At 38.3% G+C, this 16,511-nt stretch overlaps 1 protein-coding gene across 1 annotated transcript in view; it reads right to left on the bottom strand.

The window, feature by feature from the left end:
* SORCS3 (sortilin related VPS10 domain containing receptor 3) overlaps nucleotides 1-16,511 on the bottom strand; it is a 721,132-nt gene that overhangs the window by 170,811 nt on the left and 533,810 nt on the right. Inside the window, exon 8 of the mRNA XM_049790799.1 lies at nucleotides 5,741-5,830. Coding sequence (XP_049646756.1) covers nucleotides 5,741-5,830 — 90 coding nt within the window. The remainder of the gene's footprint in view (nucleotides 1-5,740; nucleotides 5,831-16,511) is intronic.

The following is a 16,511-nucleotide window of genomic DNA, read 5'->3' as shown; positions in this document are numbered from 1 at the left end:
TCTCCTTATTAAAATATTCTTACTGGTCCTGAGACCATGCAGAGAGAACTTTGGCACTCAAGAGAAAAATAAATGGAAGTATATGAAGCAAGAGTAAATTCTGATTGAAGCTTGGCTTCATCTTAGAATTTGGAGAGCACATATGTGGCTTTGTTTGGAAAAGAATTTTAAGTACTATTTTCCCTGTTCCATCTGAAGATAGTAATTTGGGAGATACATAGTTGCTTTTCGAATACCCAAATGTGTGATTTTCTAGATGTGCAATAGTGAAAATTTTAATTATTAAAATGCTTTTCTACACTAGGTTTCATGTAACCTCATTTATTACAGAATAAAATATAGAAGCTGACCTCAAAAGATGCTCAACTCATGGACAACATATACTTTTCTGGTCTTTGTAACCTTGATTAGGTGTTATAATAGTAACACTATAAGGTTGTGAAGGAGATAAGGTGTTTCATGCAAGGGAAAGTGTGAGTCTTAGAATAGCTTGGACACAGTTTTCCTCTAGGAATGTGAGAACAGAGAATTGCCACATCAGAGGTATTGCTTAGGATCATTAATTTATACCCAAAAAAGTACAAAGCTAGCAGAATATTAAAGGCAGGAGAAAATGTAAATTATTAGCATTGGCCAGTGCAGAGACTTGGTTGGAAAAGTTTAAGATCACTTACAATCACATTATTCATAGAGGTAGTGTGAAGAGTTGATCTAAGTGGGGGATACTAGAGATAGAGAGGAAGACTTTGAAGATTATTGCAACTATCTAGGTGGTAAGCTATGAAGATTAATCCTAAGTAGCTGCTCTTTGCAAGTGATTGGTGAGAAGGTAAAGAAGTGTGTTCAGGCCAGGGATACAGCTCAAATGGCTGGAACACATGCTTGGCAGATAAAGGATCATTACATGACCTCCTGATAATCAATAGGCAGAGCTCTGTTGTCCTCATCCCCTGTTGGTGAGTTGTTTGTATTAGCTGGTTCTCACTTGGCCTATTCCCTGATCTTGGGGGTGGGCTTTATTTTCCCAATAATCACTGCATGGAAAGCCTAGAAAGGGAGCTTCCATCTTGTTGGCTTGTGGGTGAACAGTTTGTGGTGTGGGTTTCTGGCCTGTTATTCTTTCCCAGTCATGTGTAGATTATTTTCTGTTTTGGAATAGCTACAGGACTCGTATCTCTTGTACTACTCGGATTGAGTGTATGGAAATCTCTTTCCCTCACCGTGGACTGTAGAATACTCAACCAACGACTTCACGGGGAGTGACTCTCCCAAATCAAAAAAGTTAAAAAAAGAGATATTTAAAATGGGGGTAAGAAAAAGTAACATGTGCTTAATACTTTGTATATCTGACTTAGAAATATATCTGCTATTCATTCAGAGCATGTATTAGACCATAATTATTTAATCTTATAATTATTGGTTTTATGCCTGTCTTTTTCAAAGTATAATACCCTTCCCAGAGGGCAGAAATGCTTTTATTTTTCTCTTTATCTCTAGAATTTGCCAAAGTTTCTTCTATATGGTATTCAACAAAAGTTTAATGAATAAATAATGCTATTTAGTAAAAAGAAGAAGGGTGTGAGATTATAAATAATAAAAACAGTGACTATAAAATTTAAAGTATAAAAGTTTAAAGTATTAAAGTATAAAGTTTATTAAAGACAGTGACTATATAGTTTTAGAGTGATCAATTGGGATTGTTAAAGTGATGTTCTTCAAATAAACACCATGTATAAAGTCCAATTTCCAGGAAGAGATCTGGACTAATGGAATCATGTCAGCTAAGAATTATGCAGCAAAGTTTGGAATGCCAAAATGTAAAGGAAGACTAGGGGAAGGGTCCCAGAAAATCAAATACTGCTAACAAGAAGATAAGTAAATGTGGGTTTTTTTTCAACTATTTAAATGCCACTATGTACCTAAAATATTACTGTGAAAGATTTTTAATCCACTGTGGTAAAAACAAAAATTTCTCAAAAAATAAAGATGTGGGACTATGAAGTCTGAAAAAAAAGACAGATTGAAAACAAATGTGAAAGGCAAAGATATAAACATGTTCATTGGATTTGACATGCAGGAACACCAATAACAATGTTAGAGCATTTTTAGTGGTAAAGTGGAAAGATGAGTGCAAGAGAGCAGAAGGTATCTAGCAGGGGGTTAAAGAGGAAATGGAAATTGAAAAAAGTGATGAGATTAACTCTGAGAAGTGTGATTCTGAAAAAGCAAAAGAGGAATATATCTGAAGCTGAGCAACAATAAACATTTAAGAAAACTTTTTCTAAGAAATGAAATAATAGGTTAATGTCATCCTTGGTACAATTATGACAGAATTCCTTCTCTCTTTAATTACTTAAACTAACACTGATCACATTTTATGTCAATTTAAAAAAAAGGTCAGAAGACACTTTATTTTAAGAGCCAAAGTAATATGATGACCATAATTTATGTACCTTAGTAAGAGCAGGAAAAGGAAACTTTGCAGAGAGTTGTCAACCAAGACAGGGCAGCACTGGGTGGAATGGGTAGTTGGCAGGCTCTAACACTTAGAAAGAAAATGTTTTCCTTTGGATCTGGCAATTTTTAGAGGAGCTGTTAAGAATTCTAGAGTTCGTTAAAATATCCCAATATTGGCATCTGCTTAAGAGGGATAAAGTTCAGGAGTTTGCATCAGATACAAAAGCCAGGAAAGTCTGATGAAGTCAAATGAACAGGTATTTTGTACAGATTGGACAGTGTAGAGAAGCAACTCCTGTATATGAGACAAAGAATGTAATTTGATCTTGTCAATAGTTAAGGGAGTGACAGTGCATATGAATCTTAATAATGATGGGAGTAAGGGTCATTTTTTGCAGTGAGACATGTCAAAAGTCCTGATGGGTGGAGAGTGCTCTTAGGATTAGTATTTTCAGGAGCACAAGTCTCAGTTAGCATTCAACATCATGGCTACCATAGTAAGCTTCTATGTGTCTTACTATTAGAGTAGCATGTTAAAAATAAATCCAGAATGAGACAGAAGAACACCTTGATTAAACTTCATGTGGTGAAAGAGGATACTTTGGTGATGCTAAGTCCTAGGTCAACATGGGATGAGGTATAACCAGAAACATGAATTTACCCAAGCAGGTAGGAGCTTGATTTTAGTTTACAAACTAAACATTCCTTAGATTTGTCCCATAAATAAGTCTTTAACAACAAGATGTTTGTAAGGTCCTCACAACTTTGTCACCAAGTCTGAAGATCCCATTTCACAAAGGAGGCAGTTGAACTTTGGGATAAATCAGTAGCAAAGCCATAATGAAAGCTCATTCTGCTCACAGCTCCTCTGTCTTTTCCCTGAGCTACCATTGCTTGGTGCTGTCTGCCTGCATGCCCTCTGCTGGAATATGATTTTCATGCCTATTGCACTGAGAGTGCCAAGCAGATGCTCAGGGACCAGGTTATGCAGGACTCAGCACAAGGTGGCTGCTCCTAATAATACCACTCATTATTAATGGTGCTCATTTCATTTTCTGCAAAACACTTCAAAGCCACAGAGGCCCCAGGAGACAGGATTCTGAACAGACAGGCTGGGAGCCGAGGTATGAGGGCAATGACAGGGAACTTTTCCTCCCATTTGTTTTTGAACAAGGTGCCCGGTAGCTGCAGCAGCTATTACATAGAATGGCAACAAGTTGTTTGAAAGGTGTTTTCATTGAAAGCCACAGAAAGAGCTAGTGTTCCCATTCCCCTTTCTACCCCCTCCATCCCCTACTCCTTGGTTTTCATGATGAAAATCTGAGCCAGTGTTGGCTACTAAAGAGGATCAATAACTATCCAGCTATTTTCACAGCAGCCCACATATTAATGAGAAGCTTCTCTGGACAGAGTCCCATAAAGTAGCTGCATGAATGGTCCACCATGACAATAAATTTCCATGGGGGTGCGAATCATTAATGGACGATTCCAGTGTTGCAATCAATTCCAGGCTTGGTTTGTCCCCACCTGCAGCCACAATACCCAGGAGTGCAAATTGTTTGTTTTCCCTTAAAAGTTATAAACCTATAAAGTATGCACACAAGTAGATAAAACAGTATCTCTCTATACTGGGAGATGGTTTAGAAAGGTCCTGAAACACTTTTCCTAGGCCAACCCAGGGAAATCATCAGGTTTCCTTGAGAGGACCTTTTCCTTGCAAAAAAATCCTCAGGATGTGGATGGTCCTGTTCTCATCTTTTCCAAGCAGGGATAACTTTGGCTTGTTTGGGTTTATAATGTCTGATACTGTTTGTAACCACAATACTAGCTTCTCTTCTAGGCTAACAAAAGCTCATCCAAGAGAAGGAAGAGAAAATGAGAAAGTGACTCCCATAACCCCTGAGGTGACTGAATATGGACCTTGTCCATTTCATCAATCTCCACCTCCTCTATGACCCTCTATTACCCAACTGCTTTATATTTTACTTCTGCCGTTGAATGAATAATACTCTCTTTTCAATAGAGTATTTTCACTGAGTGTTCATTGCAGAATTAACTCCCTGACACTCTTGAATAAGTTCAAATATCATGGTCTTTAGGAAATATGCCCTCACTGTAATAGCCAGCACCACCCTTCCCACAAGAATGGCCCTTGAACTTTCACACCTGAAACACTCCTTATGCTTGCTTATGAGTGTTCACTATCTCTCTTGCCTGCTGAAGAAAAAAGCTTCGTGAAGGCATGGAGCATTTGTATCTAAGCGATTACTCCATCCCTACAATTTAAGATGTCTAAGTACAAAGACACAATAGAAAATCTCCAAATGAAAAGGAAAGATTTATTCAATGAATGCATAAAAAAGGGGAAAAGGAACCAATCCCTCCCGATATGCATGAGTAAAATAAGAATAAAAACAACTGAGGGTGAGCCTTAAACACCTCTCATCCCATAATCCCTCCACTTCAGCACTCATTCATCCTTGCATTATATGTCCTAGCAGTGGCTCTGAGACTCTCACATTTTTCTTACATTACATTTGACATGTTTTCAACCTGAGACTGCCTCTCTGCAGTTTCATTAGGTGATGCAATTATACTGTGGCCATGTTCACAATGAGGTCTAAGATCCATCTCCTCCCAGAGGCCAATGTTCTTGAAACTCGGTTTTCCAATAGAGAATTTAAAATGCCGTCATTTGATATTAACATTTCAGTAAATGGTTTTTTTAATTACTCAGAGTAGGATGAAGGAGCAAATGCAGAGGCGGCACATTTGTATTTAGTATTAAAGACTAGAGAATTCAGAAACCCAGTAGACCCACCTGAGCACTTTCAATACACAAACACACACACACACACACACACACACATGCATGCTTGCACACCGTCTGTGTCCTCTGCTTCGGCCATTCTTAGCCTGAGACTCCATATAGCAATACAGATTTTAAAAAAAACAATAGGGTACTATCAGTAAAGAACCTTCGGAAATAACTCCAAAGTTAGTGCTCCTTTGCTACTGTCTTGAAAATGTCCCAAGGTGATATTGGATATTTCAATCATAGAAAATCAAAGCTCTTATCTGCATAATCAGCTGTAAGAAGAATACAGAACCTGAATACAGGTTCAATATACAAGAGCACAAAGAATCTGCATTCCTAGTCCCAATGGCAAGATAGGTTACATGGCAGCCCTCTCCCAATTGATTGCCAACCTCCCACAGACCCAAAAGACAGCCTCTTTACCCCTGTTCTGTTGGGCAGGACCCTATCAGTAAGTAGAAATACCTTGGGCAGTGAGTACTTTGGCAGTTTGATCTGAGCGAAGGCCTCTCTTCGATAGGACACATAGTAGCTAGCTCTTCCTCCAGTTGTTACCTGGGTTGTGGAGAAATACAGAGGTGAGATAGATCAAAGGTGTTGGCATGAGCTGAACAGTGTGAAACATGCTCATAAACAGGCACAACAGTTTTGTACCTAAAAAATATTAGGTAGTTTTGAGGCAATCCCAATGATGTTCTGGGCTTATTCCTGACTCTGTGCTCAGGGAACATGCCAGGCAAGGCTTAGGAGACAATTTGTAATGTCAGAGAATAAACCTTGGTCAGTTTGTGTGCAAGATAAGAGCTCTATCTTTTTGGCCCGCGGCGACCTTAAAGACCTTAGAACTGATCTTGAGTTTTCAATCCCACTGGAGATACTTCCATGTCACTGCCTAGACAAAAAAAGGAGCAATGACAATTGTCTCACCATTGGCTGGTTCCTCCGGGTCCAAGGGATCTGTATTTGGTGACTAAGTGCTGCATGCAGTCCACATTTGACAAATACTTTATTCCTGTTTCCCCTTTTATTTGTATTTGAAGTTACACCCAGCAATGCTCAGGGCTTACTACTGACTCTACTCAGGGATCAACCAGTGACAGTGATCAATGGACCACATGAGGTTCTGGGAAATAAAACCTGGATTTTCCACATGCTAAGCAAGAGATCTATCTGGTATTATTACTCAACCCTTAAAAAATTTAATAAAAAAGAGAAGCTACTAATGTGGCTGAACTCATGATGTATTTACTTTCTTTTCTTTCTTGGGGTACATGGCGTTTGGGCTACATATATAAATACTCAGGGATTACTCCTTGTTCTGTACTCAAGTGTTACACTTATCAGTGCACAGGAGACCATATACAGGGCCAAGGATAGAAACAAGGTCTGCCAATTGCAAGGCAAACACATTTAATAAAAATATCACTCCAGCCTTACACTTTGTTGCAAGTCAGCCCCTGAAGAGGTTGACTGATGGAGGGATGGAGGATGAGGTCTTTCCCCTCCAACTCGGAGCACGTGTCTGCCACCCCATCCAGCTGACGGTTCTGAGGTGAAACGGAGGGTAAACAGCTCGCAGACAGTCAGGCTTGTGGAAAAATTAGCTTTATTCGGTGGACAAGACTGAAGTCCAAAGTCTCATCCTCAGTTCCAACCAAAAAGCCTTTTGCCTTCCACAGACTCTTGTTTTTATCCCCCAGAATCAAGTACCACCCAATGGTGGGATCAGATACTACCCAATGGTGGAATCAGAATCAGGTACCACCCTAGGGTGGGGGCAGAATGCCAGGTCACACCCTAGGGTAGTGCACAATCACCGATCAGGGTAGGGTCAGTAACATAATAATCCCATAAAATATTTACATACACAACACACTTCAGGCTTTATTAAAATGTTTTTTAATACAATGCAATCATGACATAATTGTCAAAGGAAGACGTGTTTTTCTGCACCTAAAGAGTTAATAATGCTGAAAACTCTTGAATAAGGTCAGTTCCTTCTCTCCATGCCAAACCCCTTGCCCTTTCCAGGCAGCTATTAGGAGTAAGAGGGGTGGGTATGATCTGTCATTGGGAACCACTCATCAGTACTCTAAACTCAGCATTTGAAATTCAATTTCCTTCTGCACAGAGAACATGTTTTCCTTTATATTTACAAATCCATGCATTGAACAGACAGCTACTGCTTCTTTTCAGATGCAACTTATTTACTTAAGGTATCAAAGTTCAGAGAAAGAATATATAGGTTTGAAAGTGACAGATCCCATGGTGAACTTCTAGTTCTGCATTATCACAACAGGGAAATTGTTTCTATAAACCTTGCATGGTCAATGACGTGTTCTCAGAGGAACCTGGGCACTGCTCTGTGGGGTGGTCCTTTGGCCTAGGCTTCTTAAAAAGACCTACCAAGCTGCTCTCATCCTTGTTTTTCTAACTCAGGGAAAATTAATATTCAAAGAGAAAAGCAAAAAATTTGTTCAGAGAAAATAGCAAGACAACAATAGCAACCAGGCTGCTGTGCTATGGAGGCAGTTACAAGATACATACAGTCCCTTCCCACCAAGGTCCAAGCACTTGTTGGAGATGAGCCATCTTTCCACTTTGGGCAAAACCTGGGGCCTATCCACTACAGCTGTGAGTGCAGGAGGGGAATAACATCTCTATTGACAGTCAAACAAGAGTCCCCATTAGAGGAAATTTCTTCTCCCATGGTGCCTCTCCACTTCCTTGTTCTCTGCACAGATTGGAAGCCCACAAAGCAGGTACCACAAGCTGCCAGGTAGAACAGATGTTAGACTAAGTGTGAAGACAGAAACTTGGGAAAGACTTGGTATGAAGATGCAGGCTGGTAACCAAGAAAAGATATGTCTGTTCCCTGATGTTCAGAGCAAAACCTACATCTTTATTTTCTAATTAGAGGCCCACTTGTCTTTGATTTCAGGACTTTTTTTTTTCTAATAAGACATCAGTTCTAAATCTATATTGTTCTGTATTGGCTCAGGGATTGTTGACATAGTAGAATCAATAAGTGGCTAAGAAGTTCTTTTTTTTCCCCCTCTTCTTTTAGAAGTAAATCTCAACTACCTAAAAACATTAAAATATTGGATCTAAACACATAATCACTGTAAGTCTTTGCATGATTTTATATATTTGTTTCTACAAAAGATTTTTATTTTTAATTATAAAACCAACACAGGTAAACATATCTGCCAGTCCAAAAATAAGACCAGTAGCTCTGAAGCTTTTGCATGCATCAGAAGCACCCAGAAAGCTTGTTAAGACTCAGGCTACTGAGCCCACCCACAGAGTCTCTGATTCAATCAATCTGGCTGGGCTCCAAGACTTGTCTCTTCTAATAAGTTTTCAGATCACGCTGATGCCGCTTGTCTGGGGACTACACTTTGAGTAGCACAGAGCTGGAATTTTTACCACAATTGACATAGGCTCTGTGCCTCTGGGCCTTTTCACCTAGCCTCCCTCCCTCTTGGAAACAGCTGTTTTCCTGAATGATGATAAAGAGTTTTACTTAAGAGAGGTAAAATGACTGCTATGATGATAAAGAGCTTTATTTAACAGAGGAAAAATTAATGATAAAAAGAGAGGATTATTCCAAAGTATGCAATTCAAGGACATTTGACACAACTAAAATATTATACAAATATCCCCTGAGGCCATGACTCAAAGGGTGGAGCATATACCTAGCATGTTCAAATCCCTGATCAATCCCTGGCATTGATGCCCATGTATTCACCCTTGTAGGGACTCCACTACTGAAAACAAACACAAAGTCTCTAACTGTCAGGCTCTAGCTGTATCTCCAGGAGTAGTGGGCTGCAACCTATGAAACAAACAACAGAATTCCATCACTCTCATAGGACCTCTGACTGTGATAAGGACTTTTCCCCTTTTGTTTTCAGGGTGTCTCCTAAAGTCACGCTCAAGAATCTGGGGCAGGGAGGAAGATCCTGACTATTCTTATATCAGGATGCAGGATTGCTTAAGCCTTAAGGTGCAAGATCATATAAGCAAACAGCAGTACTCAGTTACCTCCATAACTACCTAATAATGCTTAGGAGATCAAGGGGTGATGGGGATTAAATTGGGATTGGATGCATGAAAATCATTTGCCTTAACCCTGTACTAGTTCTTTGGTCCTGAGAAAGGCTTTTTAATCTCATAAAAATATCCTTGTTATTTATCATAGACTTTCAAAACAGCTCTCTGTGATGTCCTGAACTGCACCAAAGACACCTGGGGGAAGTAAATAATCAACAAGAAAAGAGCCCCTTTCCAAATTATTTTCAAAGCCCAGTGGGCAAAAATAATCTTTTCCCCAAAGACTCCTGTCAATCACATGGGATAGGATGAAGACACCACCAGGCTTCCTAACCAGTTTCATAGAAGAAATCTGGACCCTGGAGGTGGTAAGAGGGGAAGCAGGCTTTAGTCACCAAGGTTCAAAGAAACACAGAGTGGCCATTAGCAGGTTCCCTGCCCACATTATCCCAAAGTAGTCTCTCAGACCCCACTAAGACACTTAGTGTCTGTGACAGCCTTGTATAAGAATGTACACTTTCAAAGCTCACCACAAAGCGTGATGAGTTTAGTTAGAGAAATAACTACATTTTGAACTGTCCTAATATTGAGAATGTATGAGGGAAATGTAGAGCCTGTTTAGGGTACAGGCGGGGGTTGGGTGGGGAGGAGGGTGATTTGGGACTTGGGTGATGGGAATGTTGCACTGGTGATGGGTGGTGTTCCTTTTATGACTGAAACCCAAACACAATCATGTATGTAATCAAGGTGTTTAAATAAAAAAAAAAATTAAAAAAAAATAAAAAAAAAAAAAAAAAAAAAGAATGTACACTTTCTCCCAAGCTGACACACACATCCTGGGAAAGTTCATGCAGGAAGAGATCTTAAGTGATAGATCAGAGACACCAGAGAATGACCCAAAAACATTAAGGGGCTATATAAAGTATAAGAAACCCAGAGGTTTCCCAAGTCCCTCTTTCATCATATTCTTCGCCAGAAATATCATGCTGGCTCTTCTAACACTGCCTTTGCCTGAGTCTGTCTCATGCTGCGCCAGAGGAAAACCAAAGGTACCCTAAATTTCATACCCAGTGACTTTTAATGCCACAAATTTATTGTAATCTTTTTCTCTTCTCAACTCTCCAACTTAAACTTTTTCACACTTTCAACACTGGCTCCTGTGATAGACATATTCTTACAAATACCCTTAAGATCCTATCATAAAGAGTTAAACTCCTTGATTACTTAGAAATTTGGTGTATGGCAAGTGATCAGTTATGTGTAATAATAAATAAATAAACAAAGAAATAATGATGATATCTTTTATAAAGGTGTCAATGAGGGGGCCAAAGAGATAGCATGGAAGTAGTGTGCTTGCCTTCTATGCATAAGGACAGTGGTTCAAATCCCAGCATCCCATATGGTCTCCCGAGCCTGCCAGGAGTGATTAACAAGTACATAGTACAGATCCATTGGCAAACTCATAAAATAATCTTCCAGACAACCCTAAAAAGGTCATTAGAACTTAGGGTACTGTCCACAATAGGTTTGGTTCTAAAGCTGTTCTGCTGTGATGAAAAAAGTTTTCCATTCACTGTACTCATCCTATTACAAAACAATATATTATCTAGATTTCAACATCTTTTTGTTTTTGTTTTGCCTTACTAGAGATCAAAATTAAGTCTCAAGCATGCAAAACATGTGACTTACCAATGAACCAAATCTTTAGCCCTGATTTGAACAAATTAAACTTCTTTTTTGATCTCTATAATTTCATGCATATATACTGGTAGTTTTTTATTTATTGTAATCACAGAAAATGATATAGATAGATACATAGAAAAGAAAATATGGAACAATAAAAATATGACTAATAACTACCATCTAACAAAATTTTATTACATAAAATGCTGTAATACTACATTCTATAACTACATTATATGTATATTCTACGTACATTCTATGGCTATTCTTTGTATTTTCTATGACGATGTGTACATTCTATGACTAGGACTGAACCATGAACAATTTTGTAGCCATGCTGCTTATTTAAATAAAGTAAATATATAAAAATGCTATAATAATGGGCCAGAGCAATAGCAAAGCAGGTAGGGTGTTTGCCTTGCACACAGTCAACCCAAGTTCAATCCCTGGCATCTCATATGGTCCCTGAGCTTGCCACGAGTAATAATCTGAGTGCAGTCCAGGAGTACCTCCTAAGCACTGTCATGTGTGGTCCAACCACCCCTACAAAGATAAAAGTCATGATTTAATTACACACACACCAACACACCTAAAATACTTACAGGTCATTAAATTTAGTCAGAAAAAAGACAACGAACTTATATAATATCTCATAGTTTTTGATCATCACCAACTACTCTATCCAATGGCTTAAGTCCTTCACTAGGAATGAACATAACCCCTAAATGTAAGACAGAAAGTACATATTTATATACTGAGTGAATAATAATTTATTGGAATCAAGTCCTCTAACCAGAAAGATGTTGAATGTGGTACTCATTCCAATGCTTTATGCCTAAAACCTGAATGTAGAGAACACTAGTCATGCCCAGTGTACTGATCTCCAAAAAGAAGCTTGAGCACCACCCCAGGAAAAGAATCTCCTTTGCTATATTAGGAAGCCATTAAGTTGATACATTTGCTTTATCTCCATAACTATTTGTGTGACTTGCTGGCAACCATACAGGAAAGAAATAAAGTTTAGCAACAATTAATCTATTTTGATGAACTTTTCTCTTCCTTACAAGCAAATTTGCTAGCACTGTAAATCCCAAAGATTATTACCACTTTCCCTTTTAGTGACACCTTTTATTTTATGTTTGATGAATGTCATCCAATTATTTGCTCTGGGCCCATCCTTCATGCTAAACACAGAATTAGCTGGGTCTTTTCCTCACTAATGACTGGCCCATTAATCTGATTTTCTGGATTTCTATTTTACAGGTTTAATCGGGCTCCTGGCCAGTGAAAATGATTTCTCTGGACAGATACATTGGCCATTAAACACATCTGTCTCTTCTGATGTGCCTGCACTCTGGCTATGACCAAGCCTAACATGATATATCTTTTATGTTTTCATTTTCCTTTGCTTCTGGATGATGACTTACCCTAGAGAAGAGAGAGAAATATACCCTTGAAAAATGAAACCAGAGGACTTAGAGATATGTTAAACATTTTTTCTGTTATGCAAAGAAGAAAACTTGAATTGCCTCTAAATTTATCAACTATGCATAAATTATCAGAGAAGTGGAAACAAAGATTCCCAGTATTATAGGTTGTGTGGCTCATAGTTATATTATTATACCCATAATAGTAATGGCTATTATTCAATAATTTCTATTAAATAAGTCATAATACAAGGTAAAGTATTAACATAACCTACCTTGAGTATTATGTGCTTACATATGTCCTCATATGTCACATGTGTCAATTTGTCTCCACATAAAAGTGTACAGACAATGATATGCAGGTAAGAAAATGTATTCTAGAGAAATGATATAACATTTCCAAAACATACTGTTTAGTAAATGAGGAATTTAAACCAGCCAAGTAAGCTGGAATTTGAATCCAAGTTCATCTGACAAAACAGCTTATGCTGGTCCTTCAGTCTATGTGAAATTTCCACACGTCTTTGTGACAGAGAAAGGAGCCTGTATCACTCAAATTCCAATTTTCCAGATAAGATGGCCACCAACAAAGTAGATCATTCTAGGTGAGAGTTCATATCAATTTCCTGGCTCTGAGAAATCAATGACCTATTGTTACATAGGAGTGAACAGTATTGCTGCTGGAATCTGTGAATAAGAGGGATCATAATGGAAATAAATTCAGCTTACACAGAGCTGTAGCTGACACAAGAAATGACAGAATCTTTCCCAGTTAGAGGATCTTGTGGGGTCCAATACAATGTGAATAATCTGCTAGAGAAATGGCCACTTTTATAGGCACATGTTAGTTACTTCTCACCAGGTCTCTATTATTTTCTCCTCCATGAAGAAATAAAAGGGGACAGCTGAGTTGTTATGATGCACAATTAACTTTTCCAATTTCTTTGTTCATTAATTCTATTCAGATTATTTAAAATAAATCTTGATGTTGTTAGGCCCCTCTCTGCCTCTTCACCTACAAAATTCCTTAGAGATCACATTTCAGAAACAGGATTTTGACTACAGGGACACAAGAATCAAGAGTTAGTCAAAAGTTTCATCAGAACACTGTCAATAGTGTCAGGGGAGTCTCATGGGTTTCTCTTACTTTCTTGAACTCATTTTTAAAACGTGCTTTATTCAGGTAGCACAACACATGTTTGAATCAAAACTGTGGTTCAGCCCTTAGAAAATCATGATACCATATCAACAAGCCATCTTAGTAACTATACAGTTTGACGTGGAATTTAGTGTCTGTTGAAGTTAGCATTTGCTCATTTTATGTCCTAGAGGCTCTGTGATATTAATGCAATATGCGTTTTTATCTGCCTGCTTCTGGGAAGAGTGGATCTATTACCTAACACATGTGCACCATGCTGAGGCTGAACCTTCTGTGAATCAGATTTGCACATAAAATATTTTATTGGGGTTCTAATAAAATAGCCGCAAAATAGCTTCACCAAGGATTTGGGAGATGACAATTGGAACTGAAGCCAATACTGCTGTTTCTCACTGAGTACATAGGATATGAATGTGTGCATGAATGTGAATGTACATAGCAAGAAAGAAAATAGAGAAGACGTGTACTTCACTCACATTCACTCTTAGCAAAAAAAAAAAATACTGACAAAGCAACTGCCCCTTTTTAACAGAACATTCTTGGATCTTTCTTTGCCTGCTGAGAATGTCAGTAAGGCAGAAAAATGTGGTGAGTTGGAAAAGCCTGGGACAAAGACTATGTCTGAACCATGCACAGACAGCATTAGAAGAAGAAACAGTATGTTCAACTCTTCATTTCCTTTTCTTCCTATTTTCAAATAGCATAAAGAGCCTGAAGTGAATACATTTCTGATGACAGATTATCAAAGTGGACTCTCTGATTTCAAAGTATTATAACGCATTGGCTATGATCCCAGATACATATATGAGTCCTCCTTCTGCCACTTGCTGGTTTTGTGACCCAGACAGGTAATTTAGACTTCATCTAGAAAAGTGATATTAATATTACTTATGGACATGTTATCATGAAATAAAAATAACATAAGATAAAATGAAAGAATTGCCAGCCCCTTAGCTGACACCAAGTAAGTACTCAAGGCATAGTACTTGTCCTTGCTGAATCAAACACACAGATATATATATATATAAATGATATATAAAATAACATACATAATACATATATGTAAATAAGTTTATATTTATATGTAAATAGAGGTATCAGATAATGATAGGCTAGTAATATGGGCTATCTGTGTAGAAAATGCACATAAGAAATTGCACTGAAATTTTGCTTTTCAAAGCAAAGATGACTTCCTGGGGAAGACCATTATGAAATCCCAAAGCCAATATATCTTACATATAGAGATCTGACCTGCTTTGAGTACTTGATTTAGAGATAAAAGGTTTTGGGAAACCAAGTAACTTTTCATAACAGAAATATATTTTGAAAAACTTTATTAGGAGGCCATAATAATAGTCAAAAAGTAAAGAAATTGCCTTGCATGTTGCTGAACCAGAGTTGATCTTTGGTACCCCATATGGAACCCAAGCCTGCCAGGAGCAATCCCTGGTCACAGAGCTAGGAATAAACCTGAACTGGTGTGTCCTCAAAACTAAAAAAAGATTAAAACAATTTTTATCAAGTTACTGTAGTATGTAATGATTGAAATGAAATTACAGCATATAATATATCATGCTCTTAATTCCTTCACCACTGTCAACTTCTATCAATACTCCCAGTTTCCCTCATCTATTCAAGCCTGTTTCTATGTAAGTTTGTTTGTTTGTTTGTTTATTTTAGTTGGGGGTCACACCTGGCGGCACTCAGGTGTTACTCCTGGCCCTTCATTCAGAAATCACTTCTGGCAGGTTCAAGAGACCATCTGGGATGTCAGGGACAGAACCCAGGGATCAAAACCAGGTCAGCTGCATTCAAGGCAAATGCTCTACCTGCTGTGTTATAGCTTCCATTCCTGTTCGCCTTTTTTGTTTTATTTTGTTTTTGGTTTTTTTGGGGCCACACCTGGCAGTGCTCAGGGGTTACTCCTGGCTATCTGCTCAGAAATAGCTCCTGGCAGGGGGAACATATGGGACCCCGGGATTCTAACCAAACCACCTTAGGTCCTGGATAGGCTGCTTGCAAGGCAAACATGGCTCTGCTATCTCTCTGGACTCCCTGTTTGGCTTTTTAAAAAAACTTTTAGATACTGTGGTTTACTATATTGTTACTGATATAGTTTCAAGCATAACATACTCCAGTGTCATACCTTTCTTTGTTTTTCCTCTCTAAGATTTCTTTCCCCAAAGCAAAACATAAAGTAAAAGTGAAAAATATAAAATAGGAAGGTACTTCAATGATCATCCTGGAGTAAAAAAAATGGAATTACATAGATATTTTCAGCTAACATGATAAGTTTTGGGGGGGAGGTGGGCCACACCCGGTGATGCTCAGGGGTTACTCCTGCCTATGTGCTCAGAAATCATTCCTGGGTTGGGGGATCACATGGGGTGCCAGAGGATTGAGTCATAGTCAGTCCTAGGCTAGCGAATGCAAGGCAGATGCCTTACCGCTTGCACCACTGCTCCGGCCCCATGATAAGTATTTTTAAAAAGTAAGACCTAGAGGGGAAAAGAGATACTATAGGAGGTATGACTCTTCCCTTATATTTGGTTTCATCTTTTTCACTGACTATGGTCTCCTGAAAACCACCAGGAGAGATCCCAAATCATAAATCCAGAAATAACTTTTGAGTTTCTTAAGTCTAAAGGCTTTGGGTATGCGTCAAACACCCTCCAAAAGACTTAGTCTGTTGATTTGACTATTCTGGATCAAGACGCAAAAACTTCACTTATACACACACCCAAACTCGCTACTATTACTACTATTGCTGCTGCTACTGCTACTAGTGCTATTATTACTCTTCACATGCATGAGAAGTATAGAGCAAGATATTAAACTTACTATCAAAACACTTCCTCTGTCAAAACCTTCACTTATCACCTTTTTAAAAAATTCTACAAATTTAAAATAG

The sequence above is a fragment of the Suncus etruscus genome, chromosome 17, assembly GCF_024139225.1.
Source record: "Suncus etruscus isolate mSunEtr1 chromosome 17, mSunEtr1.pri.cur, whole genome shotgun sequence".
Lineage (NCBI taxonomy): Eukaryota > Metazoa > Chordata > Mammalia > Eulipotyphla > Soricidae > Suncus > Suncus etruscus.
The sequence above is the reverse complement of the archived record's forward strand: the minus strand, read 5'-3'. Positions and strand labels throughout refer to the sequence as shown.